The sequence below is a fragment of the Heterodontus francisci genome, chromosome 6 (assembly GCF_036365525.1).
Source record: "Heterodontus francisci isolate sHetFra1 chromosome 6, sHetFra1.hap1, whole genome shotgun sequence".
Classification (NCBI taxonomy): Eukaryota; Metazoa; Chordata; class Chondrichthyes; order Heterodontiformes; family Heterodontidae; genus Heterodontus; species Heterodontus francisci.
Genome location: NC_090376.1, coordinates 53,921,449 through 53,944,539, shown reverse-complemented (window position 1 = coordinate 53,944,539; position 23,091 = coordinate 53,921,449). Strand labels below are relative to the sequence as shown.

The 23,091-nt window shown below is 40.6% G+C and overlaps 1 protein-coding gene across 6 annotated transcripts in view; it reads left to right on the top strand.

The window, feature by feature from the left end:
• The window catches only part of parp4 (poly (ADP-ribose) polymerase family, member 4), a 245,720-nt gene that overhangs the window by 17,225 nt on the left and 205,404 nt on the right, over nt 1–23,091 (top strand). For all 6 annotated transcript variants that reach the window (XM_068033698.1, XM_068033696.1, XM_068033697.1 and 3 more), the window contains 2 exons: nt 18,641–18,707; nt 19,211–19,289. In XM_068033698.1, the coding sequence (XP_067889799.1) occupies nt 18,641–18,707; nt 19,211–19,289 (146 nt within the window). The remainder of the gene's footprint in view (nt 1–18,640; nt 18,708–19,210; nt 19,290–23,091) is intronic.

Here is a 23,091-nt window from a genome sequence, read left to right as displayed (position 1 = left end):
TTCGCTGCCTGCACAAGAGCTCGTGTTTCCACAGCTTAAGTACTTTTAACAACCCTTTTTATTTTCTTGACTTCCCAAGCTAAAGGACAACATTTCCCATTTTCACTCATCAGAAATATTATGAAATCAGCTGCACTCGAATACCCATTAGGAAGATTAGCATATGAAACATCACTAAAAATGACTAGTTTCATGTGCTTTGGATCACCAAAGGATGGGAACTGAAGTATGCATTTCTCCAGATTTAATTTTTTCAATGTTTCATTTGCCCTTAAAACAAAACATTCTGAACTTTATGGTGTTTCATTGTAGTACTTAATTCCAGCACATTAAAACTAGCATCTGGTCCAGTCTGAGTGCACAACCAATTCAACTGATCAATCAAGCTTTGCAATTGCTCTGTCTCTTCTTTACACATAGAATTTTTCTGTGATGACCCACCACGATTAGCCAGGACGGGAGTAACACTCTCTAAATAGGATTTTTGCTTTCAAGTTATTCCAGACCTACTCTGCTTAATAGCTAAATGAATAGATTTAAAAACCTCAGAAGTCTGACTCCTAATCTTAAATTCTACACTAATCTTACTAACAATACATTTTTCCAATTCCACAGTATCGCCCCATAAGAAATCATCAATGTGTTTCACGAAGATGCCTGAATTTTTGCTTTATGATACCAATAAAACATTGCAGTATCTGCTTTTAGTTGAACACACCCTATTTTCAGCAAAACAGATCTCACTGAAAAATACCACAGCCTGGAAGCATCCGCATTTGTTTAGTTTTCATAGTTTCCTTCTGAATCTGCTGCCTCTTTGAGCTCTCTGAAAAGTATCACCCTGCAGAAATGTGGTTTTTTTGTGGATTGATCTACACTCCCATGAATATGTGGCCAAAAGAGCTAAAAGGATTTTCAAGGTTACTTTTCCAGCTGTGGGAGAGTCCACTCTAACATATGCCAGATTGTTCTTCAAACCCCCTCGCAACTAGTCTCACTTTAACCTTTTAAGCCCCATTTGCAAGGACATTTTCAGTATAAATCCATCTATGTGACAAGGCTAGCTGCCCCTTATCTGGTACCCCAGAATGAAGACCAAACTCTCTCCAATTATCTAGTTCCTTGTGTTCTGCCTCTCATTAGTTTATCCTCCAGATTATTGACAACTGCCAAAACTTCACGGTCATGAGGACTTCTGCTTCTGGTTTTATTGTGAGACTGTTCTGTAGCCCTCCTCTCATTGTATATTTAGCCTGTGGCCTGTACTTGCAATTTGATGTCTTTCGGGATTACTACTGTAAGATTTCCCTCTCACGCTATCGGAGGCTGTTTCTCCAGTATGTGATTGTTTTCTGATGCCAGACCCACTATTAGAACTTGCATTGTACTTTGTTACTCTCCACTGCTTCCCCCATTCTGACAGTCCATGGACTTCTCTTCTTGGCCATCATCCTGTTCATTTAACCAATATTTAAACTTGTCAGATTTTCCTTCTCATCCCTCCACTCATTAGATCCTCTGGAATATATGTCACCTGTTACCCACTCTGGGCAATTGGTTTTTGGATGCAATAGCACTGTCCTGCGCATCATGATCACTCACATATGATTATCCAACCCTTGATCTACCATATTCTAATCCCCAAGACCTTCGCCACAAAATACACGAGTATTTGAGGTACAAAGTGCCTCATTTACTTCTCTCAGCTACTCAGATTCTGAGATTTTGCAATTAATCCTGATTAATTGTAAGAAATGAACCTTAACAGTTTGATTGCCATATTTGATAACCACAGTCTTACCATCACAGCCTATTACCTTAACAGGGTCTTTCCCTTCCCTATTGTTATGACTGAGGCGGGAATAATGCACTGTCAATTCAATCCCAATACTCCATGTCAGTTGTGTGTTAATTGTGTGATTATATGCAAGTGATGGGAGTTAATTGGGTTTTAGTTGAACACTTAAAAGCAGACACTCATTGGGACTGGGAGAGGGATTTGTATGAAGACCTTTTATGTTTGTAATCCTTTTCCAGCCTTATCCTTCTGTAATAAGCTTTCTGGAGTTTAACATGGTAGCAGAGTTGCCTAAAGCTGAAGGTTGGAAAATAAGAATTTTTTTTTGGATAGAAAACTGAAGTCTCAAGGGCAATTGTGAAAATAATTGGCAGAAAGTAAGTGTAAATTGGCAGGTATGATTACCCTCCGGTGTTTTTGGAGTCTGAACTATATGACCAGTGGAAGAACTAAGTTGCTATGTGGATACTGCCAAAAAGGAAACAAGGTTGGAGTTGTCACTTCCTACCAAAAGTAAAATCAGGACTAAAGTGTTTTCTAAATTGGATGCTCGTCAGTTGGATACTGATGAAGGGTTGGATCTTCTGTCAGAATTCTTGGATGAAATTTACAAGAAAGATGACCTATTGAACGCGTATGAGGTATGGTCAGACTTTGATAGATTTCGGAAAACAGATGGTTATTCAGTAGAGGAATATATCATGGACTTTAACAGACTGTATAAAAGATTGAGGAAATTCAATTTGGAGATCCCTCATTCAGCGTTAGCTTTTAAATTGCTAGATTGTGCTAGGGTGTTGCATTTGGACAGGCTCCTACTTCTAACTGGGGTGCGGTTCTTGGACAAAGACTCCTATTGAACCAAATGTCTGTAGCCTTAAAAAAAAATTCCTGGGGAAACAGTCATTTCCTGCGGTTCTGGTAGAACAAGCAGGACACTCTGCGGCGGCACAAAGAATGGAGGACTCCATGTTTACAAGATTTAGAAATAATCCAGGTACTGGAAGTAGGCCTAAGTACAACAGAAGAGTTAAAGACAGGAGGAATGAGGATGAAAGCACTTTTAGCAGGTCTGAATATTACAGTGCAAGACAGGGTTGGAACCACAATCAAAGGTGAATGAATCTCAGGAATACCCAAAGAATAGTGCTTCAAATGTGACACTCTAAACGTATCACTAGATGCAACTGCCTTAAGCGGAGGGCAGAGTCCTTGAAATAATACATGATGCGGAATATTCTGAGGATGGATCTGAAAGAATTTTACCAGTCACCAGGAGTTTTAGTCCTGCGATGAATGTGTTGGTTGCGGATTCGTTCAACTGTGCGGTACTGCGTAGTGCTTGTACATCAGCAGTATGCGGAACTTGTTACAATGTTATCTAGATTCAGTCAGTAGCGAGGATCGACACAAGGGTAAGGAGTATAAAAGTACTACCAGCATTAGGTTTGGTGATGACAACACATTGAAGTCACTGAAGAGAGTAGTAATCCCATGTAAAATAGCTGGGGTAAGCCACTTTATCAGTACTGATGTAGTCTCCAGTGAGATACCTTTTTACTCTTGAGTAAGCCTTCAATAAAAAAGGCACAGATAAAACTTGATATGGAGCATGATAAGGCAATTGTGTTTGGAAAGCCAGTGAATTTGCAGTTTACCCAGTCAGGGCATTATTATATCCCCTTAACAAAACCTGATATTTCTAGTCAGTGTTAGAGAAGTGTTGAAAGCATCAGGTGTTATGAATCAGAGATAAAAGGCAAATTGTCTTCAAGTTGCACAATTTGCTCGCCCTTGCTGTCCGAGATTAAAAACCTTACTAAAAGATGCAGATGTGATTGATGGAGAGTATATGAGGATAATGGAAGAGATTAGTGAAAAGTGTGAGATTTGTAAAAAGTATCGGAGGACACCATCACCTCCTGTTGTCAGCCTTCCACTGGCACATGATTTTAACGAGGTAGTTGCCATGGATTTAAAGGTATGGGACAAAGCCATGAATATTTTCATTCTACTTTTTATAAACCTAGCAACTAGATATAGTCTTTATACAATAACAAATAGTAAGGACAAAAGGGTGATTATAGACAAAATTATGGAGAAATGGATAGGGATTGGACTTGGGGCACCAGCTAAGTTTCTGACTGATTATGGAGGCTAATTTGCCAATGATGAGTTCAGGAATATGTGCAAAAACATGAACATTATGGTTATGAATACTGCAGCTGCAGAGAAAGAACAGTGGGCTCTGTGAAAGAAATCATGCAGTGGTGGATGAAATAATACATAAAATCTTGGCTGATCAGCCAAACTGCAAATTGACAACTGCCCTGGCATGGGCGGTTCATGCAAAGAATTCACTTTAGATGGTTGGAGGATATAGTCCCTATCAGTTGGTCTATGGGCGGAATTCAAAATTGCCTTATGTACTGTGCGACAGTCCTCCTGCTTTAGAAGGTACTATTAGTTCCATTTTTTCTTTCTACACACTTGAATGCTTTACATGCAGGGAGACGGGCTTTCATCAAGGCTGAGGTCTCTGAGAAAATTCGCAGAGCTCAGGCTTCGTATAAGGCCACCTGAGGCAGAATTGAATTCAGGAGATTTGGTCTATTATGAAAGAGAAGGCCATAGGGAATGGAAGGGCCCTGGTAGTAATCGGTCGGGATGGTAAGACAGTAGTTATCAAGCATGGAAATCAAACTGTTATGGTTCATTCTTCATGTTTAATCGGGGTTGACTACAAAATCTCAAAATCTGAGCAGCTGATAGAGGAACAGAGGCACCTTGTTCCTCAAATAATCATGTGTTTTGTGATGAAGGTCCTGATGCACAGGTGGATCAAGATATGGATAGTAATGTAACCGATTGTGATGCTCAAAAACGAGCTATTGCATCCAAAGGCCAATTGCTTCAAGTAGGTACTTGGGTGACAAGGAACTTGGAGTGGGAGGGGAAGGATCCTATTGTCGTGGTCCATGTAAGTACCAAATACATAGGTATGACTAGGAAAGAGGTTCTGCTGAGGGACTGTGAGCAGCTCGGGGCTAAATTTAAAAAGCAGAACCTCAAAGATGATAATCTCCAGATTACTACCTGAACCACGTGCAGATTGGCATAGGGTAAATAAGACTAGAGAGGTAAACACGTGGCTCAAAGATTGGTGTGGGAGGAATGGGTTCCGATTCATGGGGCACTGGCATCAGTACTGGGGAAGGAGAGAGCTGTTCCATTGGCCGGGCTTCATTTAAAACCTGCTGAGACCAATGTCCTTGCGAATCGTATAACTAGGGTTGTAGACAGGACTTTAAACTAATGAGTCGGTGGGAAAGGTTCAGTTGAAGGGAAGTTTAAAAAATCAAAAAGAAACGAGAGAGCAGAGGTGCAGGGTAGTGAAGAGGCGGACCATAACCAAAGTGTGACAGGGAGGGGGAGAAAATGTAAGCAGAAGAGTGCGACAGAAATTAGAAGCAGAATGAGTAATAATGGTAAAAAGTCAAACCTGAAGGCTCTTTTTCTGAATGCATGCAGCATTTGTAACAAGATAGATGAGTTGACAGCACAAATAGAAATAAATGAATATGACTTTATAGCTATTGCAGAGACGTGGTTGCAGGGTGACCAAGACTGGGAACTCAATATTCAGGGGTATTCGATGTTCTGGAAAAATAGGCAAAAAGGAAAAAGAGGTGGGGTAGCTTTGTTAATAAAGGAAGGTATCAGTGCAGTGGTGAGTATTGATATAGGTGCAATAGATCATGATGTGGAATCAGTTTGGGTGGAAATAAGGAATAGCAAGGGGAAGAAGTTATGGGGGTGGTGGGGGTGGGGGGTAGTCATCTATAGGCCCCTGAAGAGTTGCCTCACTGTAGGACCAAGTATAAATCAGGAATAATGGAGCCATGTAAGAAGGGCGCTACAATTGTCATGGGTGATTTTAATCTGCATATTAACTGGACAAATCAGATTGGCAGAGGTTATCTGGAAGATGAATTTGTAGAGTGCATCAAGGATTGTTACTTCGAGCAATACGTTGCAGAACAGGCTATTTTAGATCTAGTAATGTGTAATGAGGTAGGATTAATAAGAGATATCGTAGTTAAGGATCCTCTGGGGGGTAGCAATCACCATGGTAGAATTTCAAATTCAGTTTGAGGGTGAGCAACTCTGGTCTCAAACCAGTGTCCTCAACTTCAACAAGGGCAATTACGGAGGTATGAAGAAAGAGTTGTCTGAAGCGGGCTGGGAAAATAGACTAAGGGGAAGGTCAGTGGCAGACATTTAAGCAGATATTTCATAACGCTCAGCAAAAATCTATCCTGGTCAAAAAGAAGGACTCGATCAGAAGGATGAACCACCCTTGGTTAACAAAGATGATCAAGGAGTGCATCCAATCAAAAACTAAGGCATACAAAACGGTGACAACTAGTGATAGGCCAGAGGATTGGGAATCTTTTTAGGAACCAGCAGCGGATGACTAAAAAGCTAATACAGTGGGGCGGCACAGTGGCGCAGTGGTTAGCACCGCAGCCTCACAGCTCCAGTGACCCAGTTTCAATTCTGGGTATTGCCTGTGTGGAGTTTGCAAGTTCTCCCTGTGTCTGCATGGGTTTCCTCCGGGTGCTCCGGTTTCCTCCCACAGCCAAAAGACTTGCAGGTTGATAGGTAAATTGGCCGTTATAAATTGCCCCTAGTATAGGTAGGTGGTAGGGGAATATAGGGACAGGTAAAGATGTGGTAGGAATATGGGATTAGTGTAGGATTAGTATAAATGGGTGGTTAATGGTCGGCACAGACTCGGTGGGCCGAAGGGCCTGTTTCAGTGCTGTATATCTAAATCTATAAAAATCTAAAATAAATTGGCAAGAAATATAAAAACAAACAGCAAGAGCTTCTACGGGTATATAAAAAGAGAATATCTAAAGTGAGCGTGGGCCCCTTGGAGGATGTGACTGGAGAGTTGATCACGGGGAACAGGGAAATGGCAGATAATTTAAACCAATATTTTGCATCGGTCTTCACGGTGGAACACGCTATAAATGTCCCACAGATATCAGATAATGGAGGTATTGGTCGAAATGTTCCAGAACTCACTGGATTCCGGGAGGGTTCCAGCGGATTGGAAAACTGCTAATGTGATGCCCCTGTTCAAGAAGGGAGGGAGACAAAAAGCAGGAAACTATAGGCCAGTCGCCTAACATCGTTTGTTGGGAAAATGCTAGAGTCCGTTATTAAGGAAGAAATAGCAGGACATTTAGAAAAGCTTAACGCAATCAAACAATCAACATGGTTTTGTGAAAGGGAAATCATATTTGACAAATTTGCTAGAGTTCTTTGTCAACACTGCTTGTTATATCCTCAAAGGGGAACAGGTAGATGTAGTGTATTTGCACTTCCAGAAGGCATTCAATAAGGTGGCTCATAAAAGATTATTGCACAAGATAGGAGCTCACGGTATTGGGGGTAATGTAATGGCATGGATTGAGGACTGATTAACTCATAGAAGACAGAGAGTCGGGATTAATGGGTCTTTTTCAGGTTGGAAAGACATAACTAGTGGAGTGCCACAAGTATCCGTCCTAGGGCCTCAATTGTTTACCTTCTATATTAATGACTTGGAGGAAGGGGCAGAGTGTAATATATCCTAATTTACTGATGATACAAAAATAGGTGGGAGGGCATGTGATGAGGACATAAGGAATCTGCAACGGGGTATAGATAGGTTTAATGAGTGGGCAAAAACTTGGCAGATGGAGTTTAATGTAGGAAAGTGTGAGCTCATGCACTTTGGTAGGAAGAATCAAAAGGCAGATTATTTAAATGCAGAGAGACTTCCAAAACAGTGTAACACAGAGGGATCTGGGTGTTTTTGCGCATGAAACACAAAATGTTGGCATGCAGATGCAACAAGTAATTAAGAAGGCAAGTGGAATTTTGTCCTTTATTGCCAGGCGGTTGGAGTTTAAAAACAGGAAAGTCTTGATACAACTGTACAAGGTGTTGGTGAGGCCATACCTGGAGTATTGTGTACAGTTTTGGTCCCCATATTTAAGAAAGGATATATTGGCATTGGAGGCAGTTCAAAAGAGATTCACTAGGCTGATTCCTGGGATGAAGGGGTTGACTTATCAAGAACGGCTAAACAGGTTAGCCCTTTATTCATTAGAGTTTAGAAGAATGAGGGGTGATCTTAATGAAACGTATAAGATTCTGAGGGGGCTTGACAGGGTTGATGAGAAGATGTTTCCACTAGTAGGGGAAGCTCAAACTAGGCAACATAGTTACAAAATAAGGGGACTCTCAATTAAAACGGAGATGTGAAGGAATTTCTTAGGGTAGTGAATGTCTGGATGTCTCTACCCCAGAGAGTTGTGGACTGAAATACTGAAAGTATTTAAAGAGAAGGTAGATAGATTTTTTTGAAATATTGGGCAGTTGAGGGCTATGAGGAGCTGGCACGAAAGAGGAGCTGAGATCTGGGGACGATCAGCCAAGATCTTATTGAATGGCCTGCTCCTGCTCCTATTTCTTATGCTCTTGTAATCCAGAGCGTTGCGACAATTGTGGGGCATGCAGGAAAATCTACAGGCAAGTTTAAATATTGGTTAAATTTTCAAGATGATGGCCAAGAGCCATGGACTGGCAGAATGGGGTGAAAGAGTGGAGGGTAAGAAAGCGCAGTGCAAGTTTTGATAGTGGGTTAGGAAGTGTGGCTTGCATTAGGAATCGATCACTTACTGGAGAAAGAGCCTCCGATAAAGTGCGAGGGAGATCTTCTAGCAGTCGTTATGAAAGACATCAAAGTGCTAATAGAGGCCATAGTATGAACAGATTACACAATGAAACGAAGGCTAGAGGGCAGTCTCGGAATAGAACTAGAAGCAGAAGTCCTCATGATCGTGAGGTTTTCATGGCTGCCAATAAACTTGAGGATAAACTAATAAGAAAAGCAAAACATAAGGAGTTAGAGAGTTTGAAGTCTATTCTGAGGTACCAGATACGGGACAGCCGGCCTTGTCACATAGATGGATTTGTACTGAAAAAGCCCTTCCCGATGCAACTTATGAGGCTAAAGCAAGTTTAGAGTGGACTCTCCCACAGCTGGAAAAGTAATCTTGAGAATCTTTTTGGCTATTTTTGCCACATATTCATGGGAATGTAGATCCATTGACATAAAAGCTGCATTTCTGCAAGATGATGCACTTCTATCTGAAACCACCTAAAGAGGCAGCAGATACAGAAGAAAAACTGTGGAAACTGAACAAATGCATCTATGGCCTTAATGCTTCCAGGGTGTGGTCTTTCCTAGTGAGATCTGTTTTATTGAAAATTGGTTGTGTTCAACTAAAAGTAGATCCTGCGATGTTTTATTGGCATCATAAAGGGAAACGTTCAGGCATCTTCATGATGCACATTGATTTCTTATGGGGTCGTATTGTGGATTTTGAGAAATATATTAAGATTAAGGCAGAATTTAAGATTGGGAGTCAGGCTTGTGAGGTCTTTAAATATATTGGTTCAGATATTAAGTGTAATAAGTTTGAACCAACAATCCTATTTAGAGAGTGTTACTCCCATCCTTCGCTGGTTAATCGTGTCAGGTCATCACAGAAAGATGATGATCTGTATAAAATAGAGATTGACCAATTGCAAAGCCTGGTGGGTCAATTAAACTGGTTGGGCTCTCAGACTAGGCCTGATGTTGGTTTTGATGTGCTGGAGTTAAGCAGGATGATGAAACATCCAAAAGTTGAGAATGTTTTAAGGGCAAATAAACCATTGAAAAAACTAAATCTGGAGAAATGTGTACTGAGGTTCCCATCCTTGGGTGACCCAAAGAACATGAAGCTAATAATTTTTAGTGACACTTCACATGCTAATCTTGCTAATGGGTATTTGAGTGCAGCTGGCTTCATAATATTTCTGATGGGTGAAAATGGGAAATCTTGTCCTTTAGCATGGGAGGCTAAGAAAATAAAAACGGGTTGTTAAAAGCACGGTAACTGCAGAAACACTGGGTCTTGTGGAGACAGTGGACATGGGGTTCTATTTGTCAAATATTTTGGGTGAAATTATGAACAAAGGACATCCTGAAGATAGGATACCCATTGAATATTACGTGGATAATCAGTCTTTGTGGAACAATGTACGCTGTACAAAAGGTGAGAGTGAGAAAAGACTACGTATTGACCTTGCTGGATTGAAACAAATATTGGAGAGAAAGGAAATCTCCAAACTCAAATGGGTAGATGCAAGTCATCAGTTATCAGATTGCACTCGCATTTCTCTTTGTGAAACAAAGAAATTGTTGGAGGTGCCAGATGAGGGGTGTCTCAGAATGTTTAAAAAAAATTTGTGCCCAATATGGAATTTAGTTTTGAAATATTCTTTAACCATGTTAATCTAAGTTGTTTTGTAAAAGAAAGAAGGGAATCTGTTAATTGTGTGATTTATATGCAGGTGAAGAGAGTTAATTGGGGTTTTAGTTGAGCACTTAAAAACAGACACTGACTGGGAGGGGGATTTGTTTGAAGAGCTCCATGTTTGTAACCCTTTTTACTTTGCACAATAAATGTGTAACTGAGTAAATATAGGCTGCAGCTTTAACCTTCTCTAATGAGCTATCTGGAGTTTAATATTGCATAGGTTGCAGCATATTATTAAAGTTTTCCCACCTGACCAGAAAACTGCCAAATTAAACACTTTAGTAACCCCCAGAATAAAACAGAACAAGCCAGGTATCGTTAACAACAAAAAAAACTATCTATTAATAAACTAAATCATAACACTATTAAGATAAACCTATATCTAAAGACTTAATAACTTATTTCTCTTAACCCTAATGCGCGCAAACACACATACATTCAAAAATCAACTGTTAACCGGTTTTAAAAATAGTATTTCTTAGGAATAAAATAAGTAGCTGGGTTGTAAGTCCCAGTGAGTTACGGTCCTGGTTGGTGAGGTGTCCCAGATTAGAAGAATCAGATGGCTTTGGAAATCTCCAGACGAATTCGACAAAAGTCTTTTAATAGTCATTCGAAGCACTTTAGTTGCAGCAGGCATCACACAGTTCTTTTAACAAGGAGTATAGCCACAGGTCTATTTGGATTCTAAAATTGGTACTTTTTCAGTAGAAACTTTACTGAGAATTCCAACCAACACAAACAAATGACAGAGACTCCCTCTTGAAGGCAAATGTTTTTTTTTTCCAGGGTATTTTTTTCTCTCTTTAGGCAATACAGAGCCTGAAGATGAATGTAGATTTTCCTGCTAAGAGAGAGGGATCCTTCCTTTCAGTGAAGCACGCTTCGCTGGAGTCTAGTTCAAACCAGTTGAAGCCAGTCTTCATCCACCGTTAAAAATTACTGTATACTGTGTGACCTCTCGCTCTCTTCTACTATGGCCTAGGAAACATGTGCAGCTGCTGGCACACTGTGCTTAGTCTTGAAGGCGAACTGTTTTAAACAGGAGAAAAACATATTTCTGTGACACTGTGACCCTCTCTGTTATAATACACCAAATCTCCTGAATTAAATTCTGTCTCTGAAGGCCTTATACAATGCCTCCGAGCTCTGCAAATTTTCACTTGAGACCTCAGCCTTGATGGAAGCTCGTCTCCCTGCATGTGAAGCATTCAAATGTGCAGAAAACATGGAACAACTTGTGGAGCAGGACAACAATTGCACATCACAGAGGGCAATTTGAGATTTTGCCCATAGACCAGTTGATCGGGACTATACCTTCCAACTGTCAGAAGCAAATTCTTTACATGAACTGCCCATTCCAGGGCAGTTGTCACCTTGCAGGTCGGTTGATCAGCCAAGATTTTATGCTACATTTCGTCGATTACTGTGTGATTTCTTCTAGAGTCCATTGCTGAAAGGACTTTCAGCTGCAGTATTCAAGACCATAATGTTCATGCTTTCACATGTCTCTAAACTCTTCATTGGCAAATTCCCCTCCATTATCAGTCAGAAACTGAGTTGGTGCCCCAAGTCTGGTCCCTATTCATTTCTCCATGACTTTGGCTCTAATCACAATTTTGTGCTTGCTATGTATTTTTGTAGAAAGACTAAATCTGATTGCCAGGTCTAAAAAATATATAGAATGAAAATATTTGTCTTTGTCTCAGACCGTTAGATCCATAACAACTGCCCCGTTCAAGGGACATACCAATGGAAGGCTTACAATGGCAGCGTCCTCCAATACTTTTTAAAGATTTCACACTTCTCACCAATCTCTTTTATTAGCCCTTGTATACTCTTCATCAACCACACCTGCATCCTTTAGCAGGGTTATTAATCTTTGACAAGAAGGGTGAGCAAATTCTGTAACTTTATGACAATTTGCTTTTTTTTCCCTGATATCACCTGTTGCCATTAATACTTCTCCAACACTGACCAGAAATATCAGTTTTCTTGATTGGGTAAACTGCAGATCCACTGACTTTCCAAAAACAATTGTCCTATCATGTTCCATGTCAAGTTTCATTTGTGCCGCTTTCATCGAAGGTTTACTGAACAGCAAAGGTATCTCACTAGAGATTACATCAGTACTGATAAAGTGGCTTACTCCAGCTATTTTACAATGAATTACAATTCGCTTTAGTGATTTCAATGTGTTGTCATCACCAAACCTAAAACAATTATACTTTTATATTGCTTAACCTTGCTTTGATCCTCACTACTGAGTGGTTAAAATATTATCTAGATTCAATGGGCGGCGCAGTGGTTAGCATCGCAGCCTCACAGCTCCAGCGACTCTGCCTCTCCGCTTTGGGCAGTTTATCATCTTGTAATGATCCCGTTAAGGACTGAATTCCCAGTTATTGCTGAAAGAATTAATGCCACAAGATTTCATGTTTTAAACAAAGCTTTACTTACAAGAGTTAAACAAAGCAAAACACTTCTAACAACCCTACAGTTTGGATCCATACATATGAACTAGGAGCAGCAGTAGGCCATTCGGCCCCTCGAGCCTGCTCCATCATTCCATAAGATCATAGCTGATCTGTTTGTGGATTTAACTCCCCTTTCCTGCCCACCCCCGATACCCTTTGACTCCCTTGTTTGTCAAGAATCTGTCTACCTCTGCCTTAAAAACATGCAACGATCCTGCCTCCACCGCTGTCTTGGAAAGCCTGTCAAGTCCCTTCAGGATCTTATGTTTCAATAAGATCACCTCTCATCCTTCTAAACTCCACTGAATACAGACCCAACCTGTCCAACCTTTCCTCATAAGATAACCCTCTCATCCCAGGAATCAGTCGAGTGAACCTTCTCTGAACTGCTTCCAATGCAATTATATCCTTTCTTAAGTAAGGACACCAAAACTGTACACCATATTCTAGATGTGGTCTCCCCAATGCCCTGTACAACTGTAACAAACATCTTTTATATTCCATTCCTCTTGCAATAAACAACATTGCATGTGCCGCCTTAATCACTTGCTGTATCTGCATACTGTCTTGTGTTTCGTGTACTAGGGCACCCAGATCCCTCTGCATCTCAGTTCTGCAATCTCTCTTCATTTAAAATATGTTGCTTTTCTATTTTTCGGCCAAAGTGGACAGATTCACACTTTCCCACATTATACGCCACCTGCCAAATTTTTGCCCACTCACCTAATCTCTTTGCAGACTCCTTATGTCCTTTTCACAACTTACACTCCTACCTATATTTGTGTCATCAGCAAATTTAGCAACCTTAACATTCTGTCCCTTCATCTAAGTCATTGATATAGATTGTAAATATTTGAGACCCCAACACTGATGTCAATGACACTCCACTAGTTATAGCTTGCCAACCCAAAAACGACCCAATTACGCCTACTGTTACCTGTTGGCTAACCAATCCTCTATCCATGCTATGTTATCCCCTATACCATGGGTTCTTATTTTATTTAGTAACCTTTGCAGCAGCTTGTCAAATGCCTTTATGTAAAGACACATATTTTAAGTTTAAAATATAACATACTGTAAACTCTAAATCTCAACAGAACGCACCTGTTTGACTGTTATTTCCATCCCAAGAATTTCTTTATATGTTAGAGGATCTTGGCAGTTTGATCATTTCTCCTGAGACCAATCCAAAGTGTACCACAGCTCCTCGGAATTCACTTCGATTTCCTTTAATTTTTCAGTTGTCTTCCAAGGTATGAGATCTCCTGGGGATTCTCCCTCTAACTTCAGCTAGGCAACTCTCCAGTTCTCTTCAACACCTCACAAATCTGGACTTCCCAGCTTGAGCCTGGACCTTACTCAAAACAGAAATGCTCTCTTTCCTGATGGCCACTCTGCTCTAGAGTCCAGCAGCTCCCAAATCCAACTACCTTCTGTGACCAACTGCCTGACTGTCAGCAAGTGCAATGATTTGTAAAAAAAGCACCTGATCAGAAGGCATATTCCTGCATCATCTATCGCCATTGCATGTGGTACATATGGGATGTCCCAGATAGCAATTTAAGCTAATTACTTCCAAATCCCAAAACATCTCTCAGTCCTGATACCCACATGAATAATTGATATTCCTAACAATGACAGAGCAACCTCTTCCAGACTTTCTGGAACCTTCTTCCAGACTTTCCGGTTCCAACTTCAAACTAAGCATTCCTCTTGCTGCTTTATGGTTCTCACCTCTCTATCTCTGTCAGCACTCCTGGAGAGATCTTTGACCTTCAAACCTTGGGTGGTCTGCAACCTTTTGAAATTCTTACAACTACACATTTAATTCCCCCCCCCCAAACTAAAAGTGACTTCTAAAATATTAATACAAACCATGAACCAGGTAATCGTAACACCATTATGATACTTTGAGTCACACCTGAAGCACCTATTAACTGTTCCTTGGGCATTCCTGGGATTCATTTGCCTATTTTTGCTGTTCCAATTCTGTTCCCAGCTGTAATCACCAGATCTACTAAAGGTGCTTTCATCCTCATTCCACCTATTTGTGACTCTTGAATTGTACTGACATATGCGTCCAGTATCCGGACCATTTTGAAATCTGGCAATTTGAGTCCTCTATTCTTAGTGTCACCACTGAATGTCCCATTTGTTCCACCAAGGCTGCAGAAAATGACCATTTCCCCAGAAATTTTTTCAAGGCAGCAGACATCTGATCCAGCAGGGAATCTCTCTCCTAGAACCGAACCCCTTTTGGAACCAGCAGCCTGTTCATAAGTGATACCTTAGCACAATCCAGCAATTTAAATGCTGGCAGTGAACCAGGGATCTCTAAGTTGAATTTCCTCAATCTTTTATACCGTCTGTTAAAGTCCATGATATATTCTTCCGTTGAATAACCATCTGTTTTCCGAAATCTATCAAAGTCTGAACATGCCTTCATAGGCATTTAATAGATCATCTTTCTTGGAAGTTTCATCCCAGAACTCTAATAGAAGATCCAAACCTTCATTAGTATCCAACTGATGGGAATCCAGTACAAAATATTTTATTTCTGATTTTACATCTGGTAGGAAGCGATAATGCCAAAGCCATACCATGTTTCCTCTTTGATAGGGACGTAACCCGCATTCACATGTCCAATTCATTCTTCCACTCGTCACATGGTTGAGACTCAAAGAACATCGGAGGGTATTCATAACCCAACAATTTATAATTGCTTTCTCATATTTCATATAATGACTACAAGGATTGTAGTCTTTTATCAGGAAAAAAAATGCTTGGTTTCCAACCTTCACCTTTAGGCTACCATGTTATCATAGGAAACAGGAGCAGGAGTAGGCCGTTTGGCCCGTCATGCCTGCTCCACCTTTCAAACAGATCATGGCTAATTATCTACATCTGTGCCATTTGTCCCCACTATCACCATATCCCTTGATGTCATTAGTATCCAGAAATCTATCGATTTCTGACTTGAATGTGCCCCATGATTTAGCTTCCACAGCCTTTGGGGTACAGAAAGCCAGTTGGTGAAGGATGATACTGGAGCCAATCTTTACTCAGCCCCATTTATTTACAGCGTGAAACATTACAAGCATATTCCTCCGAACTCGACTCTCACACACTTTCAGTGTCTCTTTCTATGTGCGCAGAGTAAGACCCCAATTAATGCCCTCCACCTGTGTATAAATGAACAATTGATATACAGAAACCTTGGACTGCATTACCTGCATTTTATTCATTCACGAGATGTGGGTGTCACAGGCAAGGTCTGCATTTATGCCCATCCCTAATTGCCCTTGAGAAGGTGGTGGTAAGTCGATTTTTTTTTGAAGTGCTGGAGGGCATAAGGTGAAAGTACTGTTAAGGAGAGGGTTTGAGGATTTTGACCAACCATGATCAAGGAACAGCGATATATTTCCAAGTCAGAATGGTGTGTGAGTTGGAGGTGATGGTTTTCCCATGAGCCTGCTGTCCTTGTCCTTCTAGGTGGTAGAAGTCAAGGATTTGGGAGGTGCTGTTGAAGTCTTGGTGGGTTGCTGCAGTGAATCTTGTAGATGGTATACGTGGCTGCGCCAGTGGTGGAGGAAGTGAATGTTTAAGATGGCTGATGGGTACCCATCAGTCAGGCTGTTTTGTCCTGTAGACTATCGAGCTCCTTGAGTTGTGTTGAAGCAGCACTCACCCAGGCAAGTTAACAATATGCCATCATATTTCTGGCTTGTTAATGATGTACGTGAATTAGTGTAAAGGATAGACTTCAGTTTTAACTATTACTATTTGGACCTGTATATTACATACTCTTTAACAAAAGTAAAACTGCTCTTATCAGGCTTATAGTTTGTTTCTCCTTTTGTTATGGAGAATAGGTGAAATCGTCAATTTGGAGTTGTACACCTTAACTTCAACCTTGATCTCCAGTAGCTGAGGCTGAATATCCTTAGCTTCAGTATTAAAATAGTTTTAAACTATCAGCTGCCCTGCGGAATAATTGAACAAATGTATAACATAGGCTGCATAATGATTCAAAGCATCTAATTCAGTATTTCATACAAAATGTTTGTCACTCTGATTTCAGTTGCCATTGATATAGATTCTCGTTTCCTTGTGAACAAATGTCAAATAATATGGGATGTAAGGTTAAGTGCACTAACAAAATACTATTCAGATTCTCAGTGTAGCCTATGTATCCTTTTATACTGTTTCTGCTTGCTTTTCATTCTGCCTTTTAGTATTAATATCTGTTCTTCAGTATCAGATAATACATTGAAATTGTTATTTCCTATTTTTCTGGCAGTTTGGCCTAGTGATAGCAGTCTTGCCTCCGAGTCAGAAAGTGTGAATTTAAGCCCCATTCCAGGGACTTGAGCACACAATCTAAGCTGTCACTTCAGCGCAATACTGAGCAAGACTTGCAATGTTGAAAGTGCTGACTTTTTGTTGAAACATTAAATCAAGGCTTGTTTGTCTGTTCAGTTGGACACAAAAGATATCTTGGCACTATTTGAAGAAAAGCAGCAGAATTCTTTCAGTTTCCTCGTCAGCATTTATCAATCATTTAAAACCTCCAAAAACAGATCAGCTGCTCATATATCCCATTGTTATGTGTGGGACCTTGCTGTGTGAAAATAGTATGCTACGGTTGCCTACGCTATGGTGACTATACTTCAAAAGCAATTAATTGGCTGCGAAGCACTTTGAGACGTCCTGAGGATGTGAAAAACATTATATAAATGTAACTTCTTCCTTTTATGTTGTTATGATCGAGGATGGAATAATGCACTGTCTTTCTCTAGTGCGGCCAGTTATATACCTTATCTACATTTAGTTTCAGAATAAAAATCAGCCAACCAGGTTTCTTTAATAAACAACAAAATTATTAATCTATTATCAAACAAGACACATTCAATAAAGATTCAAAGATTGAAATATGAAAGTATAAGTATACTCCCTTCTAAATAACCTTCAACATGCGCACGCACACACACACACACCGGTTAAAGGAAAAATAAAGAAGCTTTCTCTCCAGCGATCAACTTTACAAAGAAAATAAACAAGTACTTGGGCCAAATACTTGATAATCTCTGAAGAAAAAGGATAAGATATGGAATTTTCCAGATGGTTCTTTGGTCTGGCGGCCAGGTACACGTAGACGGGTGTCACTAGACATATGCAGTGATCGTGGGGATCTTTTCAGAAGCAGTTCGTTCAGGAGATGTTAAGAGAAAGTCTTGCAGAAGCTTCTCAGGAGAAATGCTGCATCAGTTTCTCCAGTTCTCATGCTGGATTCTCAGGTTTTCTCCAAGAGGTGGAACAGGATGAACTTGTAGCCTCTCTCCCCCAGCAGGATTACAACTCAGCTGCCCATTCAAACAGTTCAAAAACAAAATTAACTCCTGACCAACATAAATCTAGACATGTGACTTCTTTGTAAATAACTCCAATAGCCAGACAGGCCTCTGCTGTTTACTTAAAAACATAGAAAATAGGAGCAGGAGTAGGCCATTCGGCCTTTCGAGCCTGCATTTCCATTCAATGGCTGATCGTCCAAACTCCGTACCCTGTTCCCACACTCTCCCCGTATCCCTTGATTCCTTTAGCCCTAAGAATTATATCTGACTCTTGAATTTTTTTAATGATTTGGCCTCAACTGCTTTCTGTGATAGAGAATTCCACAGGTTCACCACTCTCTGGGTGAAGAATACTTAGCTGAAAGACATGTGACTTCCAATGTTTGTTTTTAAACGAAGTCCCAAGTGCCCTTTCAGTTAACCTTTTTTTAAAAAAAAAAATCCAGCATCTCCTCAAATACTCTCCAGTCTTTTACAGACAAGTCCTCAAAAAATATTAACAATGGAAGCATGTTCATGACAATGTTGTTGAAAATGCATTGGTAAATATAATAAACAGTTTATTCTAAAAATTCACATTAACAGCAACAAAGATGCAACTAAATATTGAAATTCCTCAAGAAGAGATGCAAGGTCATGCAGAAAACTTTAGGTATGTTAGATTTTATTAATTTTGGCGCATTATTATATACCAATGTTGAGAATATAATTGTGATAACTGTAATTTTAAGTTAATTATTTATTCTTATAGCCCCTTTTTCTGCTTGCATAGTGCACCATCCCTATCCAAGGACAAGCAGATGATATCCTTTCAAATGTCCATCAGTCTCTGTTGGTGCTACAGTATAACCAGCCACTCTAAGTAGTGCCCAAGAGTAGTATGGAGGCAGACTCTTTCTACGATTTTTCCTGCTTCATTGCGAGGAAAGAGTGTCTCCTAATGATTTCATAGCTGATATCAGTAATTCATTTTTGGGGAATTGTGGGTGTGAGTCTAGATTAAATCACTCTGTCTTCCTATGTGTTTGTATCCCAGTGCACTACATTACTTCATTATTCAGTATGTGTTAATTTAAATAATTATGCAGACTAATCAGTAAATATTCATTGTTTATGTACTGCATAAATAGTGTAATTTTGTATTTTTCTCCACAGATTCATTTCTGCATATGACAACAATATTCCTCCTTTTCCACCAGATTTTGAGGTGGTGAAGTATTCTATATTGGCAAAGGTTTGCTACCCATCAATTCATTTCACTTATATTTGTTTTCCGTTTTCTTTGATCGCTTTTTTTTTAACAGATATTTTATTGGCTGGGAGTGATAGACAAATTTATGGAGATATTATGTACTTTATAGTCTGTATAGCATCAAAGCTACAGTGGGAAGGCATATGCTTTCCATTTTACAATAATCTGAAAAACATTGAGCATGATCATGGCTGGCATTCACTCCCCGCCACTTGATTGCGAATGTCTGATGTGAGCTGCCATATTGTGGCATATATTTAACTGAAAACACTTGAGACTGGTGGTGCAATATGTTGGAACGCCAATGCATGGTCCTGCATGATTAAACATAGGTTACAACATGTAACCCTCTGTTGGTGAGTTCTAAATCACAGCATTGCAGTGTGAAAGCACAGAGCAGATAAAGGGAACTACACCAAAGAAGGAAAGCAAGTAAGAGGTAATGGTCCTCTTGGGCAGTGCAATCGAAGCAGTAATGGCATAGTCTAGGGAGTAGGATGCTTGCCTGACTTCTTGGTTGCAGATAGAAACATAGAAGCAGGAATAGGCCATTCGGCCCATTGAGCCTGCTCCGCCATTCATTATGATCATGGCTGATCATCCAACTTTGTAACCTGTTCCCACTTTCCCCCATATCCTTTAATCCTGTTAGACCCAAGAGCTATATCTAACTCCTTCTTGAAAACATACAATGTTTTGGCCTCAACTGCTTTCTGTGGTAGCGAATTCCACAGGCTCACCACTCTCTTGGTGAAGAAATTTCTCCTCATCTCATTCCTGAAAGGTTTATCCTGCATCCTTAGACTATGACCCCTGGTTCTGGACTCCCCACCATTGGGAACATCCTTCCTGCATCTACCCTGTCAAGTCCTGTTAGAATTTTATAGGGTTTCTATGAGATCCCCCCCGCCCCCCTCATTCTTCTGAACTCCAGCGAATATAATCCTAACCAACTCAATCTCTCCTCATACGTCAGTCCTGCCATCCCAGGAATCAGTCTGGTAAACCTTCGCTGCACTCCCTCTAGAACAAGAACATCCTTCCTCCGCTAAGGAGACCAAAATTGCACACAATATTCCAGGTGTGGTCTCACCAAGGCTCTGTATAGTTGCAGCAAGACATCCCTGCTCCTGTACTTGAATCCTCTCGCTATAAAGGCCAACAGTGGGCGGCACAGTGGCGCAGTGGTTAGCACTGCAGCCTCACAGCTCCAGCGACCCGGGTTCAATTCTGGGTACTGCCTGTGTGGAGTTTGCAAGTTCTCCCTGTGTCTGCGTGGGTTTCCTCCGGGTGCTCCGGTTTCCTCCCACATGCCAAAGACTTGCAGGTTGATAGGTTAATTGGCCATTATAAATTGCCCCTAGTATAGGTAGGTGGTAGGGAAATATAGGGACAGGTGGGGATGTGGTAGGAATGTGGGATTAGTGTAGGATTAGTATAAATGGGTGGTTGATGGTCGGCACAGACTCGGTGTGCCGAAGGGCCTGTTTCAGTGCTGTATCTCTAAACTAAACTAAACTAACATACCACTTGCCGTCTTTACTGCCTGTTGTACCTGCATGTTTACCTTCAGCGACTGGTGTACGAGAACACCCAGGTCTCGTCGCATATTCTCCTCTCTCAGTTTACAGCTGTTCAGATAATAATCTTCCTTCCTGTTTTTGCTACCAAAGTGGATAACTTCACATTTATCCACATTATACTGCATCTGCCATGCATTTGCCCACACACTCAATTTGTCCAAATCACCCCGAAGTCTCTCTGCATCCTCCTCACAACTCACTCTCCCACCCAGTTTTGTGTCATCTGCAAATTTGGAGATATTACATTTAGATCCCTCATCTAAATCATTAATATATATTGTTAATAGCTGGGGTCCTAGCACCGATCCCTGCGGTACCCCACTAGTCACTGCCTGCCATTCGGAAAAAGACCCGTTTATTCCTACTCTTTGTTTCCTGTCTGCCAACCAATTTTCTGTCTATCGCAATACACTACCCCCAAACCCATGCGCTTTAATTTTACACACTAACATCTTATGTGGGACTTTATTGAAAGCTTTCTGAAAGTCCAAATAAACCACATCCACTGGCTCCCCCTCATCAACTCTCCTAGTTAGATCCTCGAAGAATTCTAGTAGATTTGTCGAACATGATTTCCCTTTCGTAGATCCATGCTGACTCTGTCTGATTCTACCACTGTTCTCCAAGTGCTCTGCTATAATAGTGCATAGCAAGGCAAAATCTTCAAATTTTATTGCTATATTCCTATATAATTTGAGTTTTAATTACTGGTTTGTGCCATCATTTGCAGCCTTTAGGAATCAAGGGGCAGAACATTTATCTCAAAACTATGCAACCATCATACAAAAGTGGGGTTTATTAAATTTAATTGACATAAAAAATTATTTGCAATACAAACATCATACCTGTTTTTGCACTACTGTGGAGCAGGTGAGACACAGTTAATGAACAAATTAAGTTCAGGATTTTACTAAAGCATCCAGCCTACACTTCAGCGCTGCTTAGGGCATGGGTTGTTTTTTCTAATCACAATGATTGCTTTAATTGTTTTCTGGAAGTTGGGGCAAGGTTGTTTTGAAGTGTCATTGGAGGAATTCCATGATAAACTTTAAAAAGCACCTACAAAGCAACAAAAAATAATGTATAAGTTGGTAAATAAAAACACAGCAAAAATATAGAATGCTGAACTTTCAAGTCACTGCCCCCCAGATGGACAAAAGCTTAAGAACTTCCTGTGATGCTCGTTAACGCCCTAGGATCGAACATCACAATTTACGTACTGATGCCTTGCCTTGCCTTACGCTCTTTAAATTTTACAACTTCTTCTGGATCTCTGAGCAGGTCATCTGAGATGTTGAGACAGGATTCAACAGGTCTGTCATTTGCCTTATGCTGCTGCTTTTTTGGCATGCTGGTGATCTCCCTCCCCTACCAAAAATGGACACTCATTACTCCATCAAAGTTGCCAGAATTTGTAGGGCTTTATCAGTAAATTGGCATTTTCCTTGTTGGAGTTCAAACATTGTTGCCAACAAATTCACATTCCATAGCTATGTTTCTGAAATGTTTTGACATTCAGAATGGTTTAGTGATCCCTTGGCTGCTTTAAAAGTGTTAAAGATTCTGTATTGTAGTTTTTAATTGCTGCTAATGAAATCACATTCCCACAAAGTGCACACTTGCAAACCATCCACTGCTGTAATTTCAGTGGCATTTTATTAATATCAGAGATTTTTTATTGGAATGACACTTAATGCTCGTTAAATCAGTATCTAAAGACTGAATTTTCAAATGCCACTGGGGACAGGAGCGGGTGCAGGTGTGATTTGAAAATCGCAATCTCAGAGGTCGACTCTGGGTCCTGCCATCTCCAGAACATGAAGCAATCTTCAAATGGGAAGGCAGGCGTCGGGGGCAGTGGTACACATGCTCCTGTAGCTAAGTGCTTGTTGAGCTCATTGTGCTCATTAACAGACCTCAGAGAAGCAGTCTCAAATTTTCAATTGGCAGGCACGGGCAACACGCAGTGTGTGGGACATGTCACAGTTCAGCTGGGTTGAAGACAGCAGGAAGCCATGAGGGTTCATGGATACACTGGTCAACTCATTTAAAACAAGGAGAACAAAGCTCAGTTGCACAACCAATGGCACAGTGCTGCCATTTCTGGTACTGAGGGGCTTGTATTTGTAAACAGTGAGGGGTAGGAGTCGTGAGAGAGGCATCAGGCTGCTGGCATCACTTGGGCAGCAGAGATTGACAAA